The sequence below is a fragment of the Microtus ochrogaster genome, unplaced genomic scaffold (genome assembly GCF_000317375.1).
Source record: "Microtus ochrogaster isolate Prairie Vole_2 unplaced genomic scaffold, MicOch1.0 UNK26, whole genome shotgun sequence".
Lineage (NCBI taxonomy): Eukaryota > Metazoa > Chordata > Mammalia > Rodentia > Cricetidae > Microtus > Microtus ochrogaster.
Genome location: NW_004949124.1, coordinates 4,471,101 through 4,486,150, shown reverse-complemented (window position 1 = coordinate 4,486,150; position 15,050 = coordinate 4,471,101). Strand labels below are relative to the sequence as shown.

The window sequence follows — 15,050 nt, the reverse complement described above, 5'->3', positions numbered from 1 at the left end:
ACAGGGTTTCTCTGTGTCTTTGGAGCCTGTCCTGTCCTGGAACTAGCTCTGTAGACCAGGCTGGTCTCGAACTCACAGAGATCCGCTTGCCTCTGCCTCCCGAGTGCTGGGATTAAAGGCGTGCGCCACCATTGCCTGGCTTGGTTTGTGTGTTGAAAGGAAAAAAAATAGTTTCACTGCTGAATCTGCTGAATGGATAAATCGCAGCTCTCTCACAGGCGGAGCTCTGAGTTCAAGGCCAGCCTGAGCCCAACGCTGGTCTTATTGGCTGCAGAGGGTAGAGGATCAATGATATTAGGAAAAGGTTCCTGAGTGTTCCTCCAGTGTTCGGGCGTGGGGCTTTTACCAGAAAGAACAAAGGATCCAGGACATCTAGGAGCAGCTCTGCAGCCACCTCTGCCTGTCTTTTCTCTCTGTTCCTTGCTTTCCTTCACTGTGGACATGAGGTACCACAGGCTGGACTGCTTCTCTCAAGTGGAGCTGGTAAAGAGACTGGTGCAGTAACCTGTGATACGTTTGTATGGTGGAAAAGTCTGGAAATTGTGAGTTATTGGCAGCCATTTCCATCGTGACATAAATGGCATTTCCTCAGAGAAGAGAGGTCAGAGGTCAAGGTGATGGCCAGTGTAGATGCTGTACCATAGGCTTTGGATGGCACCCTGTGTTCAGTGAACGTAACACTTGCTTGATGTTGTTGCTGGGCCTCATTACTTTGATATGAATAAGTGTGGCTAGAACATTCGGCATTTCCCTTCCTCTCTCCAAAGCTAGTCTTCTGGGGTGTTGTAATTTCCTTGTCCTATGTTGAGGATGTAGAAAAGGAGAAAGGCCAGTTCCATCCTAGATGAAAGTCTGCCTTACTGATGGAGCAGGGTCCCTAGGTTCATGTCTTGCATGACTGGGGTACCAATAAGGATCAATAGAGAAGGACTGGCCAGGAACTCCAAGCTTGACTTCTATCTAAACACCATGTCTGCCTAGCTCGGGACTCAGGAAGGGGCTCCATCTACACCTTTGGGGATGGTGTTCAAAGTTAAGTCCCAAAAGTCTATTCTCCAAGTCTGCAGCGGAAGGGCTGTGACAGTTCTCTGGCCTGTTGAGTTGATCTCTGATTGACTTAACTCGTATGCACTGAGCATCCCATTGCTCCCTAAGCACGGCATGCTCCCGGATGACACCAAAGTCCCCAGTGCCCGAAGACTACGACAAAGCTTGTAAGGATTTGTAGGTTTGCCCAGGGTCTGGAGATCCAAGCCATGGAGTGCGGTCCATCCCCTTGGCTCCCTGGCTTAGAGGGGCAGCTCTGTTTTTGTTGTTTGTTTGTTGCTGACCTCTTCCTCTCTTTTGTTTCCTCCAACCTGCGCCGAGGAGAAACTGTCTATAAGTGACGCTGCACAAAGCTCAGGGGTGCCAGCTTGCTCATATTCGCTTTGCATGCTGCCCTCTCCAAGTGGTTGCTGTCCGGCTCCTTAGGGCAGACCTTGCTAGATTCAGCTCTAGGAGGTCTGTGGTGGCCGTTTGTCCTTTTATAGGCATTCATCCACAAGTTGACAAGGAGACACTTTTTTTTTTTAAGTACTTGGGTGTTCTGCCAGGCGGGAATGCCATATAGCCACCCAGCATCTTCCATCAGTCCTGTCCCCAAAAGGAAGGACTTTCCAGGAGCCCCAAAAGAACTTGGTCCCTAGTTACACCTTCCACCCATCCTGTCACTACCAGCCTGTACCCGGCCACTCTCACAGTGTTGCCCTCATCCCTATGGCTGGAAAGCTGTCTTGGTTTCTTTCTCTTCAGTGTGAACTCCTTCACTGGGAACCATGACTCCATGCCCCCTTTAAGGACACTTGGTCTTTTGGCAAAGGAGAGTATCGGGCTGACTTCTGAGACCACAGGCTTCAAGCCCATCTCCCCCTTCTTACCCAGTGTCACTTTCTGAATAACATGTTGGGAGTCGAGACAAAAACATCTGCCAGAGCTAATTGAAACTTTTGTGCGTCTCTCCAAGAGGCTCCTTTAGAGACAAAAGCCTTCTTTATCGGGCCTCATTCCCCTCTGGGGACAGGACATTGTTTTCCTTGCAGTTTGGAGCCAGTGTGTTATCCATATGGCTTTACCTCTGTCTGAAACAAGGTGTACATGCGATTCAGAGGCAGTCATTACCTCCTGCCTTGTTTTTATTGCCGCCTTGTTTTGTCTAGACCAAGCCATCGCTTCAAGGAATCTGGCTGGAGTCTGCTGGGAAGCTGAGTGTGTGTGAACTAGGGGGCCCGAGAGGGGCCGGGCCGGGTGGCACCTGCCCATCCCTAAGGAATCTCAGTCTTCCAACTGGCTTTGGGTTTTCTGCTTCCTTCCCCGAGCCTAAGACAGGCCTGCTGTTGTTCCTTGGAATGAGCATGTTTCTTAGATAATTTCCTGAAAAGAACCGACAGCTGCCCCCAACGAGGTGGTCACGTTAGGCCCTTACACTGGGTGCTTCAGCTTTGCTTCTGTCTGAGGACCTGTCTTGTGGGGACAAAATGGAATACAAAATTTGGGTGCTTCCAAAAGTCGAAGCTGGCAAGTCTCCCAAGAGCTAGCCTGTGCAGTGTACACAGTGTATGCGGGTGACGTGATGCTGATGATGGTGGCGGCGATGGTAATGGTTTGTATTGCCTTCCATTTGTTTGGGGCAATGTTTTTCTGTCCTGGTTGCGTATTATAATAAAATCTCCTTGGAGTTTGAAAAAGTGCCTGTAGTTGAACTCCACCCCTGACCAATTATTTCCGACTCTAATGACGATGCTCCGACGGTGGTGATTTTTTACAAGCTCCTCGGAATATTCTTAGGCAGGGCTGAGAACCCCTTGATTGCTTTGCAGCCTGTGATTACAGTCGCTGTGACTTATATCCTGGTAACAATGCAGGAAGTTCAGAATCAATATGTTCGCTTTTGTCCCAGGATTGGGTCCTCAGGCATGGGCCCAGAGCAGCGTTGTTCAAACCAGGCCTCAGACCTGGACTTCAGGACACCAAGCAAAGTCTCTATACCTCCCCCAGTAGCCCAGAGAAAATTCACTGTCTGAACCTCAGTGCTCCTGCACACACTTAGCCATGCCCACTGTTTGCGACACCTCTACCTTCTCATAATCCAGCTCCAGACACACACTTTGTCCATTTCAAGACATTCTAACCTGCTTTCCACACACCTGATCACATGAAATGCCCCCCCCCCCCCGCCCGCCCATGGTACTAGGGACTGAACCTGGGGCCTCGTGCTAGATAAATGCTCTAGTCCTTTTTCTATTTTGAGACAGGGTCTCACTGAGGTGCCCAGGTTGGCCTTGAATTCATTTTGTAACTCAGGCTTTCCTTAGAGCTTACTTATTTGCAGGGTGGGGGTTAGTTTTTCGAGACAGGATTTCTCTGTGCAGCCCTGGTCATCCTGGAACTCGCTCTGTAGACCAGGCTGGCCTCAAATGCAGAGATCTGGCTGCCTCTACCTCTTGAGTGCTGGGGTTACAGGCGTGCACCTTTGCCCGGCTGGCCTTGGATCTTTTGTTTGTTTGTTTGTTTGTTTTGTTTTGTTTTTCTGCTTCAACTTTCTTGAAGAGCTGGCATTTAGAATCTTGAACCACCAAGCCTGGCATACCTGTTTCTCTTCGGTCAACTCCTGGTTCAAAACCAAAACCAACCCTACTTCCCTTTGCCTTCAGTAGTATAACTCTGAAACTGGCTAGACTGACCAGAAGCCATTGTCCTGAGCCACCTCCCTGATAAAATCCCACAATCCATTGCGCAGGGAAGCCTTCATGCGCTGGAGCAATCTGGGAAGTGAGGCAGTGGCATTCTACCACAGGGCCTGGAGTCAGGTGGTGGCAGGATCAGCTCGGCCAGGTGCAGTGTGGGGGTCTGTAGGCTTCTCTTTCTTTTCACACTTGCGATGTTATCAGCAGGGGTAAAGACAATAGAGGTGGCTTGTTGCTTGGTTGCTTTAACTAGACCAGTTGGGGGCTACTATAGTGCCTGGGCAAATGATAGCAGGGTTTCCTTTTGGGTGGAACCAATCTATTAGACCTCCTTGGTGAGAGGTGGGGCCTGAAGGGCCTGAAGGGCCCTGGGTGGACTCAAGCATGCAGGGCTGGCATTTGAGGAAGAAAGAAGGCTAGAGAAATGTCTGTGGCGGAGGCGCCTCAACAACCAAGATAGTTCAACAAGTCTCAGTCATTCTGAGCTGGGTTTGAACTCTGACCCCACTGCTTAGCAACAATATGGCCTTAAATAAGTGGCTTGGAGTCTCTCAGCCTGTTTCTGCCTCTGAGATGAAGATAATATGGTACTTACCTCGGAGGGAGAATTAATGGGGTAATCTAGGCAAGACATTAGCATGGTGTTGTGCGTTGTGTAAGTGCTAGCTATTATGACTGGCGTCATTTTCCCTGTGAGATGTTCTTGTGAACGCAGATCATCTGAGGGTGGGCTTTTGACCGGGTCTGTAGAGAGACTTCTCCTGAAATGCTGGAAATGGGAGGGGCTTCCCTTTTGGCCTCTCTTGCTTTTCAGGAGCTGTCCTGGAGAAGGCTCGAGCCAGCTGTAGCCATTCTGGCGGGAGGGAAGATGTTCTAGAGAGACACTTGTGCCCCTCCCTTTGGCCATCAGACCCTTGAAACAATGGTTACCAAGAAACTGGATTTGTGTTGACTCCCAGGAAGGGTCTCTACACAGAATGACAACCTGTCAGAGCATCTCGCAGGACAGACTGGAGATGGTGATGAGGGCAGGACCACATCTTGACTAAGGCTATGTGCCTCTTGCCCTCTATTTAAACTTCAATCTTGTGTCCTGACTCTGTAGACAGGTTGGGCAGTCATTGGGCCTCTGTGCCCCTTCTCTTAATATGGTCTCATTGACTAAATCTCCCTTTTCTATTTTCCTCTATTACTGTTTACTTGGCCTACTGGCAAAGGGTGTGGAGCCTGGCTAGTTAGGGCTGTGGGGCCCAGGCTCTGACCCTAACAGCAATGCAGTAGCTGAGGGGCCTGATGTATGGTACTTTGATGCTTGGTCTTGTTGGGTTTGAAACAGACCGTTTCCGCAGCTCACTGAGCTCTGGATCCTGAACAGCACCAACGTTTTCCTGCACACACGTCTGTGAGCCCAGGTAGATAGATATGCCGATGGTAGTGACAGACACAGTGTGTCTGCCCCAAGCAAGATGCCAGAGAAGGCAAAGACAGGGTTGAAGACAGCAGGAGGAGTTCAGGTTACAAAGTCAGACCCATGGGCTTCAGTCCTATCCCCTGATAATAGACTCTCCAAAGAACAGCTGAAGATTCACCTTCTCGACTTGACCTTGATCTTCTAGGCAAGTAGGACCATCGTGACCTTCCTTTGAAAGTGACAAAGAACAGACACAATATTCTTGTAGTGATCTCTCTTGATCTAGTGCTGTGTAAATCTTTAAGAAATGTGTCCTGAGCCAATACCCTGGGGGAATAATTGGTAGGTGACTCAGAGGCCCCAGGAGGCCAAGGCGAAAAGTCCTGTAGATAGCCTGGAGGGCTGCAGGGTGACTGTGAGTGGCTCAGCCTCACGTGTGTCTTGTAAGTCACTTGGGATGTGGCCGCATCCTCCCATAGCCCCTGCGAATGGAGTCTTCAGGACTCCAGGCAGGGAACAGGTCTGACATATAGACCAGGGATGGGTAAGATCGGCTTGACTTTTATCTATGTGGAACTTGTCCAGGGAAGCCTACCTGGGTTCTGACCTTGTCATCAAGCCTTAACCCCGAAGTCTGTATGGTTTTTTTTTGTTTTGTTTTGTGTTTGGTTTTTTTTGTTTTGTTTTGTTTTTTGAGACAGGTTTCTCTGTAGCTTTGGTGCCTGTCCCGGAACTAGCTCTTGTAGACCAGGCTGGCCTCGAACTCCCAGAGATCCGCCTGCCTCTGCCTCCCAAGTGCTGGGATTAAAGGCGTGCACCACCACCGCCTGGCCAGTCTGTAGTTTTGACCTTGGCTCTGGCTCAGCTCGTCCTATTCTGTCGTCTCTTGGCTCAGTGTCATGTCTTTCTCCTTGTTTTAGAAGTTCCGGGTAGATATGCCTGGCTCGGGCAGCGCCTTCATCCCCACCATCAACGCCATCACCACCAGCCAGGACCTGCAGTGGATGGTTCAGCCCACAGTGATTACCTCCATGTCCAACCCTTATCCACGCTCACACCCCTACAGCCCCCTGCCAGGCCTGGCTTCAGTCCCTGGGCACATGGCTCTCCCCAGACCCGGCGTGATCAAGACCATTGGTACCACCGTGGGCCGCAGAAGGAGAGATGAGCAGGTATGCCCCTAGCTAGCGGAGAAGAACCACGTTGGTAGCTGGGGGAGGGCGGGCCTCGCGAACACTCCCTCGCTGGTGCTTGGGGGAGTTCTTGAGTTGGGGAACACTTAGTGAGTATAAACTCAGTGAATGTGAGCTGTCATGGCTCCTACAGTAGTGCCCTGCCCTGGTCCCGAGTGGGAACCACTAGGTGAGATCCATAGGACAGGGCTATGAGCACCTTGTGTCCAGACCTTTAGATCAAAGCTGCCGTCCTCTTCCGGTTCCTGGAATGTGTGTTCTGGAAGTATCGTGACCTGGGCCCGAGTAGTCTGTACAGCTATCGGGGGAGATAGAGGTCACACATCAGGTTCCACTTGTTTTGCCTCCTCTGGAGGCTCAGCTTTGAGAGAGAACTGACTTGGAAGAAAGGATGCAGGCTTTCGAAGATCTCATCTGTCTCCCATCACAGTGCCCCTCCCATGAGGCCCGTGCCACTGTGAACCTAGAGAAGGGAGCCCTTCGGCAGTGTGTGTTCCTTTTCAGATGAAATGTGAATCTGATAAAGCCTTGTTAACCGTGGGAGCCTTTACTCCAGCTCCTGCCTGTTTCTACCCCAGGATTTCCAAGGGTCCCCATGGTCTACCATATCCTAGCACCTTTAACAGGGCGTAGTGATGGACCCAGAGCCAGTAGTCCCAAGAGTGCCTTGAGTTACAGGGCCCCCACCCCCAAGGACCTGGAAGCTTCCCCAGGTACTGTGTTCATCTGAAAACAAAAGTCTTCATGGCCGATAGGTGTTAACATTGGGACCACAGTACAGAGCTCTGGGGGCAGGGGGCTGTGTGTTGTAGACACTGAGGGACAGTTGCATGCGTTTGGGGAGCTAGTGGCCCCTTCTGGGGGCTTCCAGTAGTCACAGGTTACAGGTATTGTAGTGGTGACCACACTGTTCTTTGTAATTGAGCTCCCCACGCTGTATCTATGTTGCAAAGCTTCATCGCCAGATTGTTTCGGGATATAAATATAAAAATCTATAATATATGTAATTATATAAATACAAAAGCAGTATTAAGTGGCAGCCAGGCTCTTGTGGGCTGGCATTGCAGCATGGCGTGTCCCACATTTTTTTGTCTACTGGGCCTACTTCACACAGCATTCAGAAGTTTACACCCGGGGGAACTTGAGGAGGGTGCCTCCGAATTTTCCCCCTGAACCTAGCTCGTAGATGAGATCTAGAAGGAAGGGTCCTGCCCAGAGACTGGGATCTACCGCCTTGATCTTCAGTTGGGTATTTTTGATGCCACCACACCACCTCGGTGTGCTTCAAGATCAGCTGTCTGGAGACATCCTTCCTCTTGTGGTAGGGAGGGAGAGAGCCGATCACTCAGGAACTCAGAGGACTGCTAACCACATCACACTGTTTTCTGTGGCGGCTGCATGGTAGAACCTTGGCTCTTGGGGTTCCTGGCTCTAGTGCTTTCTCTGTGGCTTATTTCCACCCCCTCCTCCCTCTCTACCCCAAGGCTTGTCCCAGGAGTCAGCTTGGCCTCCTGGCCTCCCCCAGAGCCTGCTCAGAAAACTCCTTTGAGCCCAGGGTGGGACTGAGGAGAGGGAGGGGGAGGGTGTGTGTGGCTTGTGGGTGGGTCCCTGGTGATGTTAACAACACTCAAGCAGTAACCACGTTGATCTCACCACCCCAGAACATTTCCTATGGCGACAGTACCCACAGTTGCCCCACACCTCCCCAGACAGGGAGAGACTTCTAAGGCTAAAAGTTACCTTGGTAGGAGGAAGGCCTGCTGAGGTTTTTTTTTTTTTTTTATTCCCTTAGCAGTAAAGGGGGTGGTGGTGGTGGTGGTGCTGGGCCTTCAGTGGAGTCCAGGGGCCTGTTAAGTAACCTCAGCCCAGGACTGCCACAAGACCACAGGCTTTCTTGGTAACTAACTTTGTAAGACTTGGACCCAAGACAAGTTTGGGAGTAGGTCTTGGCTAAGTGGTCTTGTGACCTCCCGTAGGGTCATCTCTGTGTGTCTGGAATAGACTTATCCACTTTGAGGCCTTTCTTGGCTGCTCAAGACTTTTCAGCCATGGACTTCCAGGGTGGGATGGAGCTTCCTGGGGTCCTGACCTGGGCCCAGCTACCACAGATGACTTGTTCCTCATGGTGCATCTGTAGTGGGGTAGCATCTCTCTCTGGGGTAGCTTCAGCTTTTCCCCAGGTGTCCCTTAAAGGCAGGACTCCGGTCAAGTCATGCTTAGATTCTTTGAAGCCCCTAGCAAAACATAGGCACACAGTAGACATACATCTGTCTGGTAGCTAAACGGGAAGGCCTTCCCTTTCCCCTGAGCTGTGCTTTGGCCCGTGGCCCTCTCCCTGGCAGTGTGTGTGGACAGAGTTAAGAGCCTCTGGCTGATTTGCCAGAAGGAGCTAATTCCTGATCTCTTTGCAGGGGGGTTTACTTTAGTTCACAGCCCCACCTCCTGAAATTATGTCCCTTAATAATAGACAGCCACTGTCAAATAAGCGGAAAGACTGGTTGGTGGGACTTTTGTGTCTAGGCTGCTTTTTCTCTTGCCCAGCCTAGCACTGAGGCAGACTCCCAAGGAGTCCTCAGGGAGCTCCTCACTCAAGTTGGCAGAGGGTTGGAAATAGAGTGGTACCCATGGCCTCTCCATTAATGACAGTGTATCGGTACAAACCCCCATGGGTGGGTCTCACCTGTGTGGAGACTCTACATAATCAAAAGTGGGTGGTGAGGAGTAATTAGCTCGGCTTTGGAGGAAGCAGCCAAAGCCAGATGGGGCCAGGCCCAGCTTGCTGGAGGAAACTCTTCCTTAGCCCAGGCTTCAAATCAGAGCTGACAGACTAATCCTGCCCTGGTTCAGGGCCCCTGAGTTCCTTACCTACTCTTGTTCTGCTGTCCCTTTAAATGTGCAGCGTCCCCTTGCAGGGCAGATCCACCAACAAGCTCCCTCCAGCAGCTACACAGCCTGCCTAACTTGTCTCTTCCCTCCCCCCTTCTCAAAGGACAGGCTGTAAGGTCTTACCATACGCTTTTTAAAACTGCTGCGAACCCTCCCCACCATTCTGATCATGACTCTTCACCTTGGCCTCTCTAGCTGTCTCCTGAAGAAGAGGAGAAGCGTCGTATCCGGCGGGAGAGGAACAAGCTGGCTGCAGCCAAGTGTCGGAACCGTCGCCGGGAGCTGACAGAGAAGCTGCAAGCGGTGAGGAGCCCTGTGTGGTGTGGGGTTGCCCCTGGTGGACTGTGGGCTGCAGGGCTCCTGCCCTCTCGGTCCCATCCTTCTAAGTGTCAAACCGACGAGCGGAGAGACGGAACACCCTTTCTTTTGAGCACATGGGTCAACATTAATGCTAAATGAGGGGTGAAAGTCAGGAGAATGGATGTATGCGAATAGGCCTCTGCCGTCTGTGTGGGTCTGGAGAGAGGCAGGACCACCTTTCTCACTCAGCACTTGAGTGCACTCTGTTCTCAGATCCCCTGGGGCTTCTGGGTAAGGGTTGACAGTTCCAGTGAGCTTGGGTGCATCAATAGCAGCCTCTCCATGCCTCCTTCTTGGGGTTCCAGTTGCCCCCACACCCACAACCAGCAAAGGTGGCCCAGCCTGGCTGAAGCACCCTGGTTGGTTTGAGTGGGGTGGGAACAAGCATCCTCATGCAGACAGGTCACATGTCAGTTTAGTTATATTTCTTTGGAGTTTCTGCCTAGCCTTCATTGGCAGGCAAGGAGGTTTCCCACCTCTACGGCGAGCCTAGAGCTCTATTCTGTCCTTGTGAGTCACTCTCGCATGCTCCCTAACTGCCCAGACCCGGGGGACCTATGGTCCTGACCCTCTCTCTTCTAAGCTTGGCCTGACCAATGTCCTGTAACTTCCTTCTGTGTCTGGCCCTAAAGGAAGGACAGGACATCTGGTAGAGGAGCTCCCAAGCCAGTGCTGACTCCCTGGGACACAGTGCTCTCAGAGAGAGCAGATGAGCTGAGGAGTTTGTCCTTGGTCCTCACATGGTGACTCACTAGTAGCGAGATTTAAAATCTATTTAATCCTTCCAGGTACAATGTATCTGCTTTAAATGGTTTCCTTTGGGCACATTCACTAGAATATGTACTTGGCGAAAGCCACAAAGCCTTTACTCATGGCTTGTGGGGGTGTCAGAGTGGGCATGGGAGTAGACATTTTTCCTTCCCGGATGAGGCAGACCAGGGAATGATCAGCCCACCACGGGAAGCGCCCTCAACAGAGCCTTCCAAGGAACCATGCCTTCCCGTGACTCCCCAGGGCATCCCTCACCACCTGCCCAGAGCAGGACTCCTCTGAGACCTCCCTACTTTCCTCCCCTCTTCCCAGAAGTCTCACACCCTGCTTCTCTGCCTCCCCCACGTCCTGACCCAGCTACCCAGCCCCTGAGCCACATCCTCCACAGGAAGCCTCTGACGTTTGTCAGACCCTTGAGACAGACGGAAACTTCTTGTTTTCGCTCCGGAATACATTGCTCTGTGCTTAATAGAGCTCTTGCCCGGATCTCTTCATTTGTGAATGGGAATCTGTGGGAGAGAAAAAGTGGGAGGAGACTGGTGACGCAGGCCTCTCTGCTCCCCAGCTACTCCAGTCCACAGCTGTGTGTGTCTGGCTGCGTGTGAAGGAGGGAAGTGGAGGCTTACACAGGTCATCTTGGCATCCTCACGGCTCTTACCAGCTGCCAGGTGCCCCTCTAGTGGGCACTCAGTGGAACTAAATGTGTCCCTTGGTGTCTCTAGGGACCTGGGCTTCAGAAACTGGAGTAGGAAAGGAGGGAGGAGCCAGCAGGGATCAAGTGAGTGTGTATTGTAAGCCAATACCCGTGTGCTGTTTGTTCCAGTACTGAGGGCGGAGGATTGCACATGAGAGTCCATGCTCATGAAGCGTCCAGCCCAGCATCTGTGTCCACTAGTGGGCTGGAATGGTAGAGGAGGAGTGAGCAGAGTGCCCTCTTCTCTGTGAGTAACCCACTCACTCTAACCCATTGGGGGACCCAAAGGCAGTACTGGCATCCCGAGGGTTCAGTGCAGTAGCTAGCTAGCATGCAGACTCGAGTCAGATGCACTGCACTGGGATTCAAATCTGGCCAACCCTCCCCGCTAGCTCTATAACTCCGGGCAGATGAGTTTCTCTATAACTTCACAGGGCCTCAGTTTCCTCATCTTCAAAATGGGTCAATGATAACGTCTGCTTTCAGAAACTCCTGGAAGGTGGAGTGCATTATTCAGTGGAGTAGTAAGTGCTCAATTGCAGCGGCTGCAGAGGTTAGCTCGCCTGCCCCACAAGCCGACTTTCCTCCTTCAGAAATAAAAGGGACTGGGAGCCTCCGTGTGACTCACACCCAGTGAGCTCTCCGGCTAGGCGTGTGAGACGCATGTGGTAGGTCACCTGAGGACACCGTGGATCCCTCAGGTCAGCCCGTAGGCTCCTGTTCCTCACACCCTTCTCTCCCCTCACAGGAGACAGAGGAGCTGGAGGAGGAGAAGTCTGGTCTGCAGAAAGAGATTGCTGAGCTACAGAAGGAGAAGGAAAAGCTGGAGTTCATGTTGGTGGCCCACGGCCCTGTGTGCAAAATCAGCCCCGAGGAGCGCCGGTCGCCCCCGACCTCCGGGCTGCAGCCCATGCGTGGTGCAGGTGCCGTGGTGGTGAAGCAGGAACCCCTCGAAGAGGACAGCCCCTCTTCCTCAGTGGTAGGGATGGACAAGACCCAGCGCTCTGTCATCAAGCCCATCAGCATTGCTGGGGGTGGTTTCTATGGGGAAGAGCCTCTGCACACTCCCATCGTGGTGACCTCTACACCTGCCATCACTCCAGGCACCTCAAACCTTGTCTTCACCTACCCCAGTGTCCTGGAACAGGAGTCACCTGCGTCACCCTCGGAGTCCTGCTCCAAGGCTCACCGCAGAAGCAGTAGCAGTGGGGACCAGTCCTCAGACTCCTTGAACTCCCCCACACTGCTGGCTCTGTAACCCTGTGCTCCTCTGGCCAGCTCTGGAGGAGTTGTCATCATTGTCACCTTCCCCGGGGACCAGTACCTTTAAGCGCTCCAGGGTCATGAGGGCAATAGGGGAACCTTGGCTCTGGGGACCCAGTGGGACTTAGTGGTGAGGCACTGGTTGATCTCTTAGAAGCCCTGGGACCCCCCCCTTCCCCCATTCATCTTGCAAGCAAATCCTCTTTCTTGAGAAGCTGAGGAGAACTTGGTTTGGTGGACTCCGACATCTCTCCTGCTTTTGAAGCACCTGGAGCTGGCCCGGATGGTTCCTGTCCCTTTGTTATGCTGTTGTCTCTGGAGTGATGGTGTCCTTTCCTGCCCCACCAAGCATGCTCAGTGCCTTTCGGTTTCCCCTCCTTCCCCCCTCCCCCCCAGTATCAGCTCCATTCCCTCTGGGTTTTTATGAGATTTGCCGTGACATTTCATCTGGGTGGTCTGGATATTAAAGCGCTTTTATTTCCGGAGCTGGGGGAGCAGGTGACTCTTCTGCTGGGGCGGACATGTCCCAAAGGGACAGTCAAAGTGCAATATTATTGAACCTTCCCTCCCCACACACCCCAGCGCACTGCCGGCTCAGACCACCAGCGGGCTCCCTGAGTTCTACAGGTGCGGCGGTCACCACCGGGCTACACCAAGGACCTTTCCTCCCCAGCCTTGGAGAGAGATGTCCGCCTCTTGGAGGATCGGCCTGGCCAGAAGACAGGGTGTAAGTGCCGACAACCAGGACACAGGTTGGGTTTGCCAAATGCCTAATTACCAAGCCAGGATTAGTGCCAACAAAGCCACGTGGCTGTCCTAGTGAGCTTCCCTTACCTGACGTCTTGGGCAGAGCGTCTCCTGTAATTACTGCCTCGCCATTCTGCGCTGGACCCTTCTCTCCAGACCAAGGAGGTACCCCTTCCTCGGAACAACACACCACTCCGAAGCCCGGCTGGGTCCTGCCCTTCCCCAGCTCTCAGGGTGACGCCACCCAGAGATATTGAATGAGTGTGGGCCTTGACCCTCCCCCAATTTTGACCTAATGGCTTCTCTTCCAACCCCAGGTAGAGGAGCTGGGGTGATGTGTGGGGCTGTGGTTTTGTCTGCAGCAGCAGCCCCCAGGTCCCTAGCCTTTCCTGCCTGCTCTCCTATCAGCGAGGTGTGGGAATCCCCCCTCCCCTGCTCTCAGTGGTCCCTGCCCTTGATGAATGAATGCTTTTCCTTTGATATTTCTGTGGCCCACTCCAGAGTGACCTCCTGACCCTGTAGGCCAGTTGGGAGTCACTGGTCTGAGCCAGTCTTGCTAGGGCTTGGGGTGTCTCTGCCGATTCTAGCTAAGCTAGCATGTGTTCCTTCGCACTGCCAGAAGAGCTATGCTTCTCCTGGCTGCCCTGGCCTCCAGCAAAGGCATACTCCTGCCCCCGCATCCCATCGTTGTCTCCCTACTGCATGCTTACACAGGTATGGGAAGTGGAGTCCGGTTAGAACTGGTCTCTAGCGCTAATGCTCTGACCTAAGTGTTTCCACTCAAAAGATCTTATCTAAAGCCATGTTACTTGAACCAAGCCCAGTGGTGAAAAATCTGAGTTTTGAGAGGACAGAGACAACTTCATAGATCTTCACAGACATAGGCCTTTCTCAATCCTAGTTCACATGTGCCGGCCATGTTTTAATCCCATGACCTACTGACATGCATGCAGAATACACAGGATCCAGGAGCCGTGTGGGAAACCTGCAAAGAGCTGAAAGAGACAGGGGCAGGGATTGGCTGGGTAGAGAGGGAGATGTTCAGAGTAATTTCCATATGCTCTGTCCCGTACGTCCTGGCTCTAACTCTGCCAGTCTGGTCTCCCAGAGCCGCTGGAGCAGGTGGCTTCCTGACCTTAGACTCCTCCTAGAAACAGGAGATGGCCAGGAGTAGCTAGAGCTGGGTAAATACCCAGGGGTGACCTCAGTTGAGAAACATCTATCATCTCAAGCCAAGCGGGAGCTCTCTCCCTCCTCGTGCCCATGGGCATTTCTGAAGCAAACCTGCTTTTACTCTCTGATTTCCCAAAGCCCCTTTCTGCTCCATCTCTATAGCATGGATATCAACACTGGTCACAGGCCCCGTGACTTGGTGCCCCAGTTGGACACTCCTGAGACCCCCCTCCCCGAGTCTGGCTCTCACTTCAGATTGCAAGCTGTGTTGGCATCAGGACCAGAAGGCACAGCCAACTAACCTGGGCCTCAGACCTCTGAGGCATTTCCCCTCCTGACCTGCTTGCTCCATCCTACAGACTCCATGGCTTTCCAAAGACAGATTTTGAGGGGATAGTTGGATGTTCACACCCAAACTGTGGGAGGAACCTCAGTTGGCTTCCTTCTGACTCGCTGTCAAGTCCCTTCCCGTACATGCCACTCACACATACGCCTGTGCTCCAGAGTCAGGCACCTGGCTTGCTGTCCTGTCTCCAGTTTAGGGAGCAGGGGTCGGGGAAGGGTGCTTGAGTTCAGACAAGGTGTCCCATCTCCTCATGTGTGTCCTCAGCTGACATGAACTTGGGCTGGACTGTAAGCAGCTCTGGGTTGGCATAGGGCAGGCCCTCCTTAATCAGCTAGCATGAAACACAGTCCTCATGGCCACCCAGCCTCTGCAAGAACAGCCCTCCCTCCAGCTGGCTGTCTAGAGACAGCCTTGGCACAGGAAAGAGAGTGGCCCCAGTGAGGGGAGCCAACAGCAAGCAACTGGTTTCCTTGGGGGAGAG

General features: G+C 52.6%; 1 protein-coding gene across 2 annotated transcripts in view; it reads left to right on the top strand.

Annotated features, from left to right (window-relative positions):
- Fosl2 (FOS like 2, AP-1 transcription factor subunit) overlaps positions 1-15,044 on the top strand; it is a 26,890-nt gene extending 11,846 nt beyond the window's left edge. For both annotated transcript variants that reach the window (XM_026789692.1, XM_005367961.2), the window contains exons 2-4: positions 6,057-6,308; positions 9,411-9,518; positions 11,789-15,044. In XM_026789692.1, coding sequence (XP_026645493.1) covers positions 6,072-6,308; positions 9,411-9,518; positions 11,789-12,298 — 855 coding nt within the window. In that variant the 5' untranslated portion in view covers positions 6,057-6,071 and the 3' untranslated portion in view covers positions 12,299-15,044. The remainder of the gene's footprint in view (positions 1-6,056; positions 6,309-9,410; positions 9,519-11,788) is intronic.
- Positions 15,045-15,050: the final 6 nt, after the last annotated feature.